At 49.0% G+C, this 16,009-nt stretch overlaps 1 protein-coding gene across 10 annotated transcripts in view; it reads left to right on the top strand.

Annotated features, from left to right (window-relative positions):
- TNIP1 (TNFAIP3 interacting protein 1) overlaps positions 1 to 16,009 on the top strand; it is a 71,922-nt gene that overhangs the window by 21,524 nt on the left and 34,389 nt on the right. For 4 of the 10 annotated variants that reach the window (XM_053567416.1, XM_053567412.1, XM_053567413.1 and 1 more), the window contains 6 exons: positions 5,816 to 5,965; positions 7,160 to 7,294; positions 8,709 to 8,794; positions 10,357 to 10,437; positions 10,897 to 10,986; positions 13,025 to 13,216. In XM_053567416.1, coding sequence (XP_053423391.1) covers positions 5,830 to 5,965; positions 7,160 to 7,294; positions 8,709 to 8,794; positions 10,357 to 10,437; positions 10,897 to 10,986; positions 13,025 to 13,216 — 720 coding nt within the window. In that variant the 5' untranslated portion in view covers positions 5,816 to 5,829. Of the gene's footprint in view, positions 1 to 27; positions 49 to 3,749; positions 3,881 to 5,815; positions 5,966 to 7,159; positions 7,295 to 8,708; positions 8,795 to 10,356; positions 10,438 to 10,896; positions 10,987 to 13,024; positions 13,217 to 16,009 lie in introns of those variants that run through there. The other 6 variants (XM_053567421.1, XM_053567420.1, XM_053567415.1 and 3 more) reach the window with 5 other exon arrangements.

Genomic DNA, 16,009 nt, shown 5'->3' with positions numbered 1-16,009 from the left:
AGCCTCCCACAGTGCTAGGATAAGAGGTGTGTGCTGGCCTGACCTCATGTAAGTTCTGTTATCATCCCTACTTTACAGCCGAGGCTCAGGAAGGGTGGATGACTGGTTCAGGGGTGGGCAGAGCTGAGACTAGTATAGGGGAGACCCTGGGGTAGAGCACTTGAGGAGGGCTCATTCTTGGAGTCTTGTGCTTGCACGTGATTGCGAGGCTTGCCCTGGCCTCGTCCCAACCCTGTTAGAACCCTTCCTTCCTGACTACAAGGCTGTGTTATTTCTAGTATGCTGGTGCCCTCTCTTTCCTTGACTTGCTGTTGGCTCCCGAGGCCAGCTTTAAGACATCACCCAGTTTCTAGCCAGGCCAGCTCCTCCACTCACGCATGAGGAACTAGCCCATGGTCCCATACACAGAAAGTGGGCAGCAGAGTAGATGCTAGAACAGGACTCTTTGATGACCTGTTCTGTGCTCTTTCCTGGAGACCCCTTCACTTTACCCCCCTGCCATCCCTACCCGCCAGCTTCCCATAGTCCCAGCCTCTGCTGGGGAGGTGGACATCAGCTTCTATGACCTCCTGCCTCACAGTACTAGAGATCTTCTGGAGTTCTGGGCCAGGGAGAGAACATTACCTTTTCCAGGACTGCAGCGGATAGCTGGCCTCAGAAAGCCACTAGTGACCAGAGGCTTTAAATTGGGCTAAGTCCCCGAGCTGGGCTTTTGGAAAAATAATGCTTGGAAAACTACAAAGTGTTTGCAAATGTTAGTGTCTGTGCAAGTGAATACCATTTGAGGGACTTGGGAACCCTCCTGCCCCCGACCCCTAGCTGAAGCATTTCAGTGTAGAATCTGGAAAGCAAATTGAATTCTGAATCTAGACTTTTCTAACTCTATCTTTCTGCAGTGAGGCTAGTATTTGGCCCATGCCCCTGGCCCTCCCACCCTCCTTGCCTGGTGTGGGTGCCTCCTTCAGTTTCAACAGCATCACTTCATCTTCACGATCTGTGGTTGCCGCCTGACCTGCTGCTTGTCTGGGCCCCTTTCTGTCCCCAAACTGGGCCTCTCTGGTTCTGGTGGGCATTCCCAGGGTCCCTCTGGGTCGGAGGTACCCAGATGGATATGGAGAGGAGATGGGGGGAGGTCTCTGCTTTGCATTGAGATTAAAGGGCAAGAACAAAAATGGAGGGTGGGCCTTGGGCAGACTGGAGAGAGATCAGGAATCTTCTGGTCCCAGATCCATCCTAACTTTTTTGTGACCTGGGCATTTCCTGCTCAGGGCCCTGACTTCCTGCCCTGCCTGTGGTCTTTGAGAGAATCAGATGAGTTTATGCCCAAGGACCCTGGGGCTCTGAATTCCAGATACTGCCCCATGTGAGGGGTGGGGTCCCCTTCCCACACACATTCTCGTGGTGTGTGATGGAAGGGACACCCAGGCTGTTCTTATGTCTGATCCAGTCCCTCACTCACTGTCTCTGGATGTACCTCTCCCACCTGCCAGTGTCAGATTGGCCTCATGGCCTTTGGAGATTCCCTTCCAGTCTGTCATCCTGAGATGATTTCCCTCTCTGGGAGAGATTATGAAAACCTCACTGACCAGAAGGAGCATTCCCATCTGCCCAGCAGTCATCTTGGGGCTGCCACTGACCATCTGGGCATGAGATCAACAGGACCTGGAAATTCCCTGTTTCTTTGTCTTTCTTTCCTCCAGAAGTCCAGGCCCTGCCTTGGGCAACCCGGCTGATCTCCAGAGAGGGTTTTCTCACAATAGGCTGTTTCTTCCTTTTGTTTTTTTCAAATAGTGTCTCACTCTGTCACTCTGGGTAGAGTGCCATGGCATCACAGCTCACAGCAACCTCAAACTGTTTGGCACACAGATCCTCTTGCCTCCGCCTTCTGAGTAGCTGGGTCTACAGTTGTCCACAGCAACACCAGATAGTTTTTCTATTTTCAGTAGAGTCCCGGTCTCTTGCTCAGGCAATCTACCTGCCTCAGCCTCCCAGAGTGCTAGGATTACAGGCATGAGCCATGGCCCCCAGACAATAGCCAACAAGACCTGCCCACTGAGGATAGCGTGGGGAGGACAGCCCTCTCTGCTCTCTTTTCTTTTTCCCGTGAGCCCCCTTCCCTGTTGGCTCCCCAGAGCCAAGAGACATACTGGACGTGGCATGGTCTGGAGGATATGGAGGGCCTGGAAGTGGGTTTCAGTTCCCTCTGATCTGTTGGTTGGCCATACATCTTGGTGTCATACATCTTGAGGGAGCATGGCTGTGCCTGCCCTGATTCCAGAAACTTATGGTCATGCCTCTAGTCAGTGGGAGGCAGGGTCAGTGTCAAGGGCACTTCAGGTCCTTCTCTGAATTAGGGGTTTATTGAGGCTCTACTCTGGACCCCTGTGAGAATGCCAAGGTACACGAGATGGACTTGCTCCCTACTCTCATGTAACTTTCCATCTACTGGGCAATCCAGATGGAGTAAAAGATTACCCAAACCATCACCTAGTGTATGTTATGAATTCCTTCTAGGGTTCATGCAGAGTGATGGGCAGGAAGCCAGGGCGCTGTTGCCGTTGTCATGGAGGGTGGTGCAAGCTCCTCCCAACCCTCTGTTTCCTCGATAGTGAACTGCATGCAGCTCTCACGGTGGCTACAGGAATAGGAGGGGGGTGCAGCAGGCTCCTGCCTGAGCAAGTTCCCAGCCAAATGGGCAATGCTCACACTAGCCAGGTACATCCCATGCTGAGTGGTAAGGCCTGTGAGGAGAAGGGTGAGAGACGATAAGGACCCCGTATCTCCAGCAGTTTTGTGTACCTTATTATATGCCATGTGCTAAGTGCTTTGGCTACTTCTGAGCTTGATTGCTCTGCTGTCTAACATTGACCTTGCAGGTTAAAAACAAATCACTCCCCAACCCAGTGATGACTTTTGTGATGGGCATGTGGGCAGCCCTTTTGCTGTGGGAGAGGGAGCCACCTGCAAGGGGTGGTGCTTCCTGCAGTGCCCGTTGATCCTGCTTTTCTTTTTTGGGGGGTCGGGGGGAGGAGGTCTAGCTTGACAGAATTTAGTTTTCCATTTTGGCTCATTCATTTCCATTCACCTTCTTGGAAACAGCCCAGGACTTACCTAAAAGCCTGGTGCTGCCCTACAAACAGACTTGGATTCCCTCTGTGCACCTGTGCCTTTCTGTCCTGGCTGTGTATATACAGCAGGGGGTTAGTTTCAGCCTTTTTTTTTTTTATTTCTTTTTTCAGACGGAGCCTCAAGCTGTCACCCTGGGTAGAGTGCCATGGCATCACAACTCACAGCAACCTCAAACTCTTGGGCTTAAACGATTCTCTTGCCTTAGCCTCCCAGGTAGCTGGGACTACAGGTGCCCACCACAACACCTGGCCATTTTTTGGTTGTAGCTGTCATTGTTGTTTGGCAGGCCGAGGCTGGATTTGAACCCACCAGCTCTGGTGTATATGGCTGGGGCTTGAGCTACAGGTGCCGACCCTAGTTTCAGCCTTTTTAGGCAGTAGGAGGAGCTGACTTTGCATCTTGGCTCTCACCTGCTAGAGATGTAATCAGGGCTGAGTTATATAACCTCACTGAACCTCAGTTTCTCCCTTATAAAATGATGATGGTATTCATATGTATTTTAGGGTTGTTGTACAGCTTTTAAAGCATTTAAGACAGTGCCTGGCAAACAGATGGTGAATGAATGGTGGTAGAGTTGTTAATCCTTGTTCACTTTCTTCCTTTTATTGAACACTGTGTAGATTTGAAAGGGCCTTTGAGGATTCCTGACTAGAACAGCTTTTGCCTTGCTGGTCATCTTGAGGGAGAGGTTTCCAGGTCCCCAAGTCCTTCTGAGGTCCCTGGTGGAGGCCTTTGGAGCTCTGGCTCATTGGTGAGCTGCTTATAGGGCTAGGGACTGGCTCAGCTTTCCAGCCTCAAAGCCTTTGTTCTTGCTGCTCTCTCTGCCTAATATATTCTTTCCCCATGTTATCTTGTTGGCTGGTTCCTTCACTTCCTTCAGGCCTTTGCCAAAAATAGCTCCTGCTTCATAGGCCTTTCCTGCCAGCTCCATTTAAAATTACAGTCCTTGCTAAATCCTTCCCTGCTTAATTTTTGTCCTAAGACTTTTTGATCACCCGAGATAGTATGTTCCCCCACCAACTTCATCTGCTTCCACCACTACAACGTAAATTCCATGAAGGGCTTTTGTTTTGTTTACTGATACTTCCTCACACTAGTACCCAGCACAGAGTAGAGATTTAGTAAGTAATTATTGGATGGATGTATGGATGGAGAGTTTCTCTAAGACACAGAATTAGGATTCTGAAATCACTTTCCAGAGTAGTTTCAAATGAAATAAAGCAGATGAATTCGAGCAGATTAAAACAGAAAACTTGGGTGGCACCTGTGGCTCAAGGAGTAGAGTGCCGGTCCCATATACCAGAGGTGGCGGGTTCAAACCCGGCCCCAGCCAAAAAAACTGCAAAAAAAAAAACAGAAAACTTGGTGCACAAATAGTGGTTTGATGGAGAATACATCTGTTCATTAGAACTGTAAGGGACAGACCATACATGATGTGAAACTAACCAAGGAGGGGATAGTATATTAATTATTAGTCAGGGTAGTTTTTCTTCTTCTTTTTTCTTTCTTTTCTTTTTTTTGAGACAGTCTCAAGCTGTCACCCTAGGTAGAGTGCTGGGGCATCACAGCTCACAGCAACCTCAAACTCCTGGGCTTTAAGCGAGTCTCTTGCCTCAGCCTCCTAAGTAGCTGGGACTACAGACACCCGCCACAATGCCCAGCTATTTTTTGTTTGCAGCCGTCATTGTTGTTTGGCGGGCCTGGGCTGGATTCGAACCTGCCAGCTCTGGTGTATGTGGCTGGTGCCTCAGCTGCTTGAGCTACAGGTGCTGAGCCTTCTTTTTTCTTAAAGAAGATAACAAATGGAACTTCAGATTAGATTGACTTGCTTATGGCTTTGGGTACAAGCATTTCACTTTAAAGATTACTGTTTTAGTTTAAGACTTTCATTTCCCCTCCTCAGAGAGGGAAAGGCACTGCCCGTGATCCCATAGTGAATTAGTGACTAGGCTATTCATTTGGTTAAGTGTTCACTGGGCATTCACTTCACAGCTAACATTCAGCTGGGCAGTGAGGATGCAGGGATGGACAAAACAGACAGGGTCCCCATCCATCTGGACCTCACAGACAGGACATGAGGTTTTTAAATTCTAATTCCAGGTTCTTTGTTGTACCTCACGTTGTACTCTACAGTTGACTGCTGTTTCAAATGAAGCAGTAGTGCAGTGAGGCCACGGAAAGAAACCAATGCCATTATTAGGTTGCATTCATAGAAGCAGAGTGTCCATATCAAAGGAGGTGACTATCATACTGTGCTAGCCTATTGTCAGACTAGCCTTGAAATGTTGTGTTCTATTCTTGGTTAAGAGAACTTTCCTCTGGGGCATTGACAGACTGGAGCTTCCCCATAAAGTATGCCCCAATGCCCAGGCCAGCCTATTGATATTACTGCTGTTTTCCTTATAGCCAGGGGGCCACCATGGCAGGGGCTGAGCTATCCTTTTTTTTTTTTTATTAGACATACAGGTTTTATTTATTTATTTATTTATTATTAAATCATAAACACATAGATCATGTATACCTTCATGCATGCATGGGGTACAATGTGCTGATTTCATATAAAATTAGGAGCGTTTATATCACACTGGTTAATATAAACCTCATTTCGTTTACTTAATTATTGTGTTAAGTATTTATACTCTATACTTAATAAATCCGATAAGTACCCTTGCATTATGCACCATAGGCTGAGCTATCCTCATGGAAGGGAGAGGACCATACCGGATCTACGACCCTGGGGGCAGCGTGCCTCCGGGAGAGGCATCCACAGCTTTTGAGCGCCTAGTGGAGGAGAATTCCCGGCTGAAGGAAAAAATGCAAGGGATAAAGATGTTAGGTAAAGCAGACCCTGCACCCTCCCTGCGAGCTCCTTTCCCTGCAGCCTGTGATATCAGCCCCTCTGCCCAGCAGTATAGAATGCAGCTGGTGTATGCCTCCCCCCCAAGTCACCCCGCTATCCTGCCTAGCCCAGCATTGGCTCCTGCCCCACAGCTGTGTCTTTATGCAGTTCTGTAGCATGGTGACAGTATTTCTAGCCCTGATTCATCAGAACTTCAAAATCAGGATGACAGGACTCTGGGAACTTTGAGGGTCCAAGAGAGAGAGGTGAGATGTGGGAGAGGGAGCTACAAGGCCCAGTTTGTGGACATGAAACCAGAATGGCCTCATCTTCTCAAGGCCCCACGTGTTGGAACAGAGAAACACTGCACTACTCAGAGCTTGGCTTAGAGCAAGGAGGTGGTAGGTCCCTTAGTGTCCCTTCTCCTGGCTTTTGCTCAAGCTATCCTCTTTGCCAAGAACAATCCCACCCACCTCCACATGACCGAATTGTCCTCTGCATCAGCACCCCGCTCAGATGCCATCTCCTCCTCCACGTCAGCCCTTCATTCATTTCTCCATTCCAAGGGACCTCTGTTTGCTACAAACTTCTCAAACTCTTCACCTTGATGCCACCTTCTCTGGTCTCAGGGCTTGGGGATAAGCATAGCTCCCTGATTTTTAAAATTCTTTCTCTTTGCTTGGCAGAGCCCTGCTTGGGATGGCAGACAGGTGAGGGAGGAGTGAACTTTCCCCTTCTCCACTTGTAGGAGGAGGACAATTAAAGTGTAGGGGGCTGGTTGGTATCATGAAGAATCTCTGCCCTGCAGGCAGTGCCTGAGTCTGGGGGCTTAAGCTGCAGGTAGCCCCTGGGTGCTGTGGTGTTAGGCTAGAGAGCCCTTAGCTTTCTGTGGAGTCCGCAGTAGGTGTGAGGGGAGTGGGAGCAGGAAGCAGATGTAAAAGGGAAAGCAAATTTTTCTAGATTCCTTCCACTCCTATTTCTCCTGATTGCTGGGCCCTCTTGCTTCCTTTAGCCTATTCCTGGTGGTGGGGCAGAAGGGAGTTTGTCCCACTTTGCCCACAGAATGACAGTAGGATTGAAGTCTAGGGCCTGGGGTCTTGACACCTGGGCAGAAGCAGTTTTCAGGGTCTGGAGAACCAGTGCACTGAGCTGAGTAAATGGTTTTGCTCCTTCTTCCCATTGCCTCCTCAGGGGAGCTTTTGGAAGAGTCCCAGATGGAAGCATCCAGACTCCGGCAGAAGGCAGAGGAGCTGGTGAAGGACAATGAGCCGCTCCCACCACCTTCTCCCTCCTTGGGCTCCTTCGACCAGCTGGCCGAACTCACAAGTACGAGAGCAATCTGGGTACCTCTGCCTTGCCCTACCCCCAAACTGCCTAACTCTTAACAGTGAACTCCCTTCTTATTCTGAAACCCATACCCTTTCATTTATCCTCCAGCCACTGACCCCCCACCCCCACCCCACCCCCATTTATTTTGTAGCCTCAGCATCTCTCAGAAAGTCAGATTTGGAAGGGACTTCAAAATAATGTTAAAAATGGCCAGTGACATAGCACTTCTGAGGTCCTGGCAGATGTTAGTAATGGATCATGGTCAACTGCACTGCAGTCCTATGGCCTCAGGATCTTTATCAGCTATTTATTCAATAAATATTTAATGAGCAGCTACTGTATGCCAGGCCTAGCAGTCCAGGCAACTGATTCCTGTCCCTCAGAGTTGGCATATGAGTTGAAAGCTTTCTGGTCTGTGCACCTCGTCCCCCACTTCCATTTTATAGTTTGGGAAGCTCTGGCCCAGAGAAGGGTCTAGACTATCTGTTAGGCTGCTGCAGCATATTTCAGATATACAGTTACTACCTGTTATCTATGTACTACCTGTTAGAGGAAAGGGTGAGGGTGCCCCGGGGTCAGAGTCCTGTGTATGGTCATCACCATCTTCCCTGGCATGTCTCCAAGTCTAGGGCAAGGTCTGAACCTTGGGAGGTAAAGTTTTCCCTGACTCTGCCCAGTGGGACTCAGGTGCCACCTACTGCAGCTCTGCCTTATGTTCTTGGCCTAGGCCAGTGTGACAGCCTAACATTTGGCTGGTGGTTACATTTGCTGAATGGACAAATAAAGTGATGCTCTCAGAGTCCACTGTGCTGCAGTCAGTGGAAATTTCCACCTCCACTTGTCCAATCAACAATGTTTTCTGCATCCCTAATTCCTGCCAGACCTATCTCCAGAGTGAGACATGGAGCAACCTTCAAGTGGCTCCCTGTACAAAGACCCCCAGGAGGTTGGGGAGGGAGAGCCAAGTCAATCTTGGTTGTGGAATTGCTGGCTGTGTGACCGTGGACAAGATGGCAACTTTCCCAAGCTTTATTTTCCATACCTTTAAAATGGGGGTCTGGGGCTATTATGAGAATGGCTGGAATAATAGCTATAAAAACACTTTGTTAATGGTACATCATTGTCCTTATCATCATTGAGGTATGTCCAGAGTAGCAAGGAGCAGTAGCCACCTTGGGATTTTCCCAGTGAACCCAGGGAAGATGGTCTGTGTGGACAGGCTCTGTCCCCATCAGACCAGGGCAGGTTTTTTTCTCTGACAGCCTAGCCCTGGTGGGACTGCCTTCCATTCTTCCAGACACAGGTGACAACTCAGTCTGAGCATTCTTTAGGCAAGGACTTTCGCTGAGGGGGAAGTACCTGGGCTTTTCCCATTCCCAGTCTCTCCATGCATGCTCTCTTCTGTCTTCAGGAATGGACACAAACGTCCCAGCAACTCCCACTGCCCCTACATGCCCCAGTGACAAGCCAGCACCAGCCCGGAAGCCTCCATCCAGCGTAAGTTGCATTTAGAGAGTTGGGGTCTGGAAACCATGTTCTGACTTGCTGGGTGATATTGGGCAGATCAATGTCAAGCTGTCTTGGTCTTCTGTGTCCTCATTTTTAAATGAAGGTCATAGTTTAAACTTACCAGGAAGACCCTAGTATAGACAGAGAATTCTTCTCATTTACTAAGTTATATAATGTTGGCCTGCACTGACTGCACAGTGCCAGGAAAACAGACACATCTGACATTGAACTGATATTCTCAAAGAGGGCTCAGAAACTCTTCTGCCTATTTGGCTGGAGACATTTTGCTTGGTATCCTAGGGCTGGAAGAGCCCCGAGGGATTGTGTGGTGTATTATCTTCCTCCTACAGATCAGGTCTGTGGGAGAAGGGCCTTTTTGATGTCACACATGTAATTGGGGAAATGTAGATGGGGGTGGGGGAGGAAGGGGACTTTCTAAGGCAGGGCTGAGGCCCAGAGTTGGTTATTGGTGGCCATGAGGCTCAACTGGGAGCTGAGCATAGGGCTCTTCCCATCCTTCCTGCCCCTTCCCAGGACGAAGGAAAGCTGAAATAGTCTTTGAGACCAGCTTTAATGGGAATCTTAGAGCCAGCCTATTGATTGGTGAATTCTACTGGGAATGGCTGAGAAGTGTAGAAAAATCTGAGATTCCTTGGCTGCCCTGGCTTTGGGTGAAGCCCTAAAGGGTCTCCAAATTTGTTAGCCCTCTTGGACTCATCCAGGGAGAATAGGAGGGGTCAGAAAAGGCTCAAGGCCACATTAGACAGTGATTTACCCCTTGTACAAGCTTTTGGTCCCTACCAGGCTTCCTTCTGGAGCACACAGCTAAGCGGTTACCATTCCATGGACATGCCCACATGTGTACATACACAGCTTCTTGCAGCTACAGGGTGTCTGTATATCATCACTTCACTCCTCTGGGATCTCTGAGGCTATGTTGGTGAGGCCAGCATCGGACTGTGCTTGCCAGTGGCCATGATGATAACCGTCTGTGTTATCTGGAGAGACATCTGGGCCTTGGAGACAGCTCTGGTGCTGTAGCAGGAATGCTGGATCTGCAGTCTTGGCTTTAGTCCCTGCTTTTGCATTAACTAACTGTAGAAGCTCAGGTTTCCTTGTCTGTCCAAAGAGGGTAGAACCGTCTGAACCACTCCATGAGTTGCTTTGAGAAATAATGGAGTTTATGGGAACATTTTAGATGTATAGGACCTTAAAAAATGCAATTCGAAAGGTCAGCTAGTCCAACATCCATATTTTACAGATGAGGAAATTGGCCACTGAGGGGAGTAACTTCACACCACACCAAGGGTCATGGCAGACTTGTTGGGAGCCCTGCCTTGTGCTCTCACGTGAAATGATGCGTAAACTGTCCCTATGAGCTCAGCCTGGGCCAGCTCCCCTCTGTACCGGGTGGGCTGTCCAGATGAACTGGAAGTGAGAAGGGTTTTGTCCTTCCATTCTCTACCCTCTTGTTGCTGTCAGCTATAGGGTCCCCAGGGAAGACCAAGGTATTTTTCTCCTGGACAGTGTCTAACTCCCTTTCTGTACAGGGCACCTCCTCTGAATTTGAAGTGGTCCCCACTGAGGAACAGAATTCTCCACCAGAGAGTAGCGGCCGCACCAACACAATGGTGAGTGGATGGGCAGGCCCCTGGGCATGTCCTAACTGCTTCCTCAGGGTATCGGCTATCTGCCTCCATGTGAGAGGCACAGGACCCATTCATATCCCTTGGGCACTCTGGAGTCACTTGGGGACACATGAGGGGCTGGAGGAGGGGGTGCTTCTCGCTCACATATGCAAATCCCTGGGCTAGTGATTTCCCCAACTTGGGGCGCCACAGGCACTCAACCATTGAGAAAACCTGAGTTCATTGCCAGCCCTGTTGGCCTCTGTGGGGCAGGTACCTCCGTGCACTCTGACTCAGCCCTTTGGGTCCTGTGGATTCCTGGCCCAGGGGAGTAGTGCGGTGGGAAAGGCCTAGGGCCCTGCAAGGCAGGGATGCCTCTGCAGCATCCTCAGTCCATACTTTGTAATATTTCCTTTCTTTATCCTAACTTTGTCTTCCTTCTGTTCTTTCTTAAAATGGCAGATGTATTGGAGAACAATTGTGAAAGGTCTAGAAGATTCTTCAAAGTTCTTAAATTCCTTGCCTTCTCCTTCTTCCCTCCTCACTTTGAAGGTGTTTTTTATTGCTGTTGTGCATGCAATAAATGGTCTAACCTTTCACTAATTATACTTTGGTTGCTGCTGCCTCATTTCATAAGGATTTGGTGGCAAATGTTCTTTTGTTCATTGATTGCCCTGTGTATCTGTTGGTCCCCAGTACAAGGTCTGGATCAGTGGGCCTTGTACTGTATCAGCTTATACTGGAATGTCTTCAGCCATGCAAGACTCATCACTGCATGCGGCAGCTCTGAAGTTTATGTTTTGTCTCCTGGGACCTCTGTTCCCTTGTCCTGTTCCATCCTTAAGAGCTCTGAGATGTTGGTCGAGGAGGCAACATTGCCTGCTCAGAAAGTATTTCACTTTATGATCCTGGACCAGTAACTTTAGCTCATTTAGTAAGTTCCTCCTTTATGCTACAATGTGCCTCACCTATGCTAAACCAACACAAGACAGCCCCCCACCCTCTGGAAGCTTACAGTCTAGCTGGAGAAATCAGAGGCCTTTGAAGCCCTTCAGGAGCCTTACACAGAGCAGTGTTTGCCACAGCAGTCCTTGGTGGAGAGAGGCAGTGGAAGAGTGAATACAGAGTTGGAAAGGCAGCATTATCTCTTATCAGAGTACAGTGCTAACAACATTAAATGGCATCCATTGAGTGCCAGGTTGTGGTTTTAGTCATCACCACTGCCCCAGAGTTCACAGAAGTGGGAAGTTGAGGTGGCACAGCACTCGATTGCAACTCAGGAAACTCAGTCCTAGTGCTGTCGCTCACTCACTGGTGACTTTGGGTAAGTTCCTTCTCCCTATACCATAATTACCTAGCCTTAAACCTGAGGCTGCCTATAGCCCTGATGTCCTGTGATTCCATAAATATTTGTGAAGACCTATTGAAGAGCCAAGCCCTGGGCAGGGTGGGAAGGATGAATAGGACTTGCTGGCAGAGAGGGCACTGTGAAGGTACAGCCTGCAGAAGCATGGGACCTGGTATGTGTGGGTTCACGCACAGAAAGAGGGGAGCCTGGCTGGACACTGCTGTAGTTGGGCCCTAGGCCTCCGGCAGAGGAGGTAGGCTTGATGTCTGTAGGAAGGTAGCAGTGTGGATCCTTGGGCACAGTCTTAGCTTCACTAAGGCAGTGTCTTTGGCGGGAGTGTACTAGTTTGGTATTCTTTGAAATATCTAGAGCTGGGATTCTTAACCTATTTTGGGTCTTGGGTCCTCTAATAGACACATGTAGACTTAAGTTATGACTCCCTGCTTAAGACTAACTGAACTGAAGAAGCAGGGATATGGATATATATATATATATTCTATCTATATCTATCTGTCTGTCTGTCTGTCGTCTCTCAGTATCCATGGGATGTTAATTCTAGGACCTCCCATAGCTACCAAAATCCATGGGTGCTCAAGTCCCTGATATATTAATAAAATGGTGTAGTGTTTGCATATAACATACTTACTTACTTCCCACTTATTTTAAGTCATTTCTAGGTTACTTATGACACCTAGTGCAATGTAAATGCTATGTAAATATTTGTTGCACTATATTGTTTAAGGAATAATAACAAGAAAAGTAGGTCTGTACATGTTCAGCACAAAGTTTTTTTTTTCCAAACATTTTCCATCCACGGTTGGTTGAATCTAGAGACATGGAACCCACAGATACAGAGGGCTGGCTGTATAGTGATAACCTTCTCTGGGTTTACTGCTCTCATGGGGTGATTCATCCTCATACAAATCCTCCCTCAGGAGGGAAGGGATATGTTAACACTTAGTAGATGAGGATACTGAGGCCCAGTGGACAAGTGATTTACCCACAGTGTGGGAGGAAGGTGGCTCTGCTGCTGGTAGCCAGGCAGTGGTGTGATAGTCCTGGGTCCTGCCCTGTGAGTCAGCCCCAAACAGGGAACCTGTGTAACTGGAGAATTTCCCTGGGCTGAGCTGGGGTCACAGGGGGAAACTGAGTCATGAGGAATGGGGAAGCAGAGGGAAAATGGGCTGATGGTGCCTGCTCAGGCCTTGATGAAATGTGGTCCATATGCCCTGCCTTCCCCAGGAGCTGGGCCCCCTGCCCCACGAGGACAGCAACCTGATGCTGCACCTGCAGCGCCTGGAGACCACACTGAGCGTGTGTGCGGAGGAGCCAGACCACAGCCAGCTCTTCACCCACCTGGGCCGCATGGCCCTCGAGTTTAACCGGCTGGCCTCCAAGGTGCACAAGAATGAGCAGCGCACCTCCATCCTGCAGGTGAGGTGGAGTGAGGGGCAGCCTGGGACACATAGTGGTGTTTTCCTTTCACTCCCTCCTGTACTCTAGCTCCTGGGGACCCAGGGCTTCCCCAGAGATCTCCAGGGGCTGTGTTGCAGGCCGACTTTGAGCTCCTTGTTCAGGGCAGTGAACAGGATAAGGAAGTTGTGGGAAGCGGCAAAGAGGAAGGAAATGAGGAAATATGGGGTGAGAAATGCTAATTTGGGTTTGGGATACCCTCAGGCACAGTGGGCAGGTTGGTTTCACGCTGCCTGCCTTTGCTATTCTTGTGCAGGGTAGGGGGAAGGGAGAGAACAAAGATCAGCTCTTTTTTTTTTTCTTGAGACAGAGTCTCATCCTGTCACCTGGGTAGAGTGCTATGAAATCACAGCTCACAGCAACCTCCAAATCCTGGGCTTAGGCGATTCTCTTGCCTCAGCCTCCTGAATAGCTGGGACTACAGGCGCCCGCCACAACGCCTGGCTATTTTTGTTGTTGTTGTTGCAGTTTGGCTGGGGCTGGGTTCAAACCTGCCACCCTCAGTATATGGGGCCGGTGCCCTACCCACTAAGCCACAGGACCGCTCCAAAGATCAGCTCAGCTCTTTATATTTTAGGCCCTCTGCCCCCAAGGTAGGAACCCTCATTACCCCACTTCACAGGTGATTTTGTCTTTGCTAAGGTCACTTACTCGTGAATGGTGAACCTATCATTAGAACTTTGATCTGTCTTATTCCAAAGCCCATGCTCTTAACCACCATCCCAACCTGCACCTCCCCAATTGAATTCTATTTAAAAGCCTCCCTGGGCTGTGGGGATGGTCACATTTCCTTGCTAGGCCAGGCCAAGACCTTGGCATTATAGAGCCCTTAGTTCCAGTAGTTGATACTTTTTTGTTGTATGACCTTGGGTGGACAAGTCACACTTATCCTCTCTGTCCACTGCTGTCCCTATCAGTGACATGAGTTGGGAACACTTCCCTCATGGTATTGCTGTATTAGATGAGGCAGCATACATGAAGTATCTAGTACAGTCCAGAGCATAGTCAGTGCCAGGAAAGTCACTATTAAGATTTTATCATGCGGGCCAGGCGTGGTGGCTCATGCTTGGAATCCTAGCACTCTGGGAGGCTGAGGCAGTTGACTCGCCTGAGCTGGTTTGAGACCAGCCTGAGCAAGAGCAAGACCCTGTCTTTAAAAATAGCCGGGTGTTTTTAAACCTGTAGTCCCAGCTACTCGGGAGACTGAGACAAGAGAATCACTTGAGCCCTAGAGTTTGAGGTTGTTGTGAGCTCTGACACCACAGTACTCTACCAAGGGGGACAAAATGAGACTCTTTAAAAATAAAAAAAGATTTTATAATGGTAATCATGCACACTGATCGGGGCCATCTTGGCTTTGAGGGCTTTGGGAGTAGGGAAGTTTTCAATTATAATTGGCAACCATTCCAAAAAGGCTGAAACTGAGGCTTCCAAAAGACTTGCCACCTTAACAACAGAGATATGACTTGAAGTCTCCTTGCTCCCTGGTGTAAAGAGTACTGGATCCTCCTCCTGTGCCAGTCTCTGATCTGTGGTATCATTTGTGTCAGCAGACACTCAAGTGTCCAGCTGATGGGAGGAGGGGAGTCTACCTTGCTTGACCTTGAGAAGGGTTCATCTTGGCAAGGGTAGGCAGGAGCTCACAGGATACCCATCCTACCTCAAAGGGAGGGGTGCTTTGGGAGGTGGGGCTGGATGAAAGATAGGGCTGGCTGTGGGGACCTAGAGGGCCAGGTTGAGAGAGGAGACCCCTGTCAGATGCTGGCAAGGCGTCCAAACTGAGCCCTACCAAAGTGTGCCTGACGCCATGACTGGGGTAAGAACACCTTGACATCTGCTTTTCTGCTTTGAAATGGAGGTATGTCCTGGGCCTCCTACAAACCTGTTAATTTTTATATCAGGCCTCTGTTTGTTTCCTTCTGATCTCTTATCATAGTTGTAACAATTTTATCGTATTTGTTTTTTTGTGTGCTCCCTGCTAGAACATGAGTTGCACAAGGGATGGGAGGCACCGTTGCGTCCCAGTGTCTGGCACTGTGTACACATTTGGTGAATGAATGAATGAACAAATGAAATCACAGATGAGCTTTCTTAGCCTCTTTGAAGGAAAGTGCTGTTCTTTGTGACCTCTGATGATCCTGTCCATTGGCTGGTTTATATTATGGCATTTTCTTTCTTTCTTTTTTTTTTTTTTTTGTAGAGACAGTCTCACTTTGTCGCCCTTGGTGGAGTGCTGTGGCATCACAGCTCACAGCAACCTCCAGCTCTTGGGCTTAGGCGATTCTCTTGCCTCAGCCTCCCGAGTAGCTGGGACTACAGGCACCTGCCACAATGCCCGGCTATTTTTTTGTAGCATTTTGGCCAGGACCAGGTTCGAATCCGCCATCCTCAAGATATAGGGCCAGCGCCCTACTCACTGAGCCACAGGCGCTGCCCAGTAAATCAGGGCATTTTCCAAGGAAACACCCCTCCAGAGTGGAAGGGTAGGATAAGTAAGTGACGCCTTCTCTGGCCTTCCCTTAGGGATCAGGAGGAGGACATTCTGTTCCCTGCAGGCCTCACCCCAGGCTACGGCATCATGTGGGTAGAGGTAGATTAATCTGGTTCTTCCTCATTCATTTACTGATTTGTTTCTTGGTTCGTGCAACAAACATTTCCAAGGTCACATATTGCCCTAGGCCCTCTGTGAGTCATTGGGGGGGTGGAGGAACCAGCAAGGATAATTTTGTTTTCTCAGCCTCAGATCCCTCTCCA

The sequence above is a fragment of the Nycticebus coucang genome, chromosome 17, assembly GCF_027406575.1.
Source record: "Nycticebus coucang isolate mNycCou1 chromosome 17, mNycCou1.pri, whole genome shotgun sequence".
Lineage (NCBI taxonomy): Eukaryota > Metazoa > Chordata > Mammalia > Primates > Lorisidae > Nycticebus > Nycticebus coucang.
Note: the sequence above shows the minus strand (reverse complement) of the source record. Positions and strands in the feature narration are given on the sequence as shown.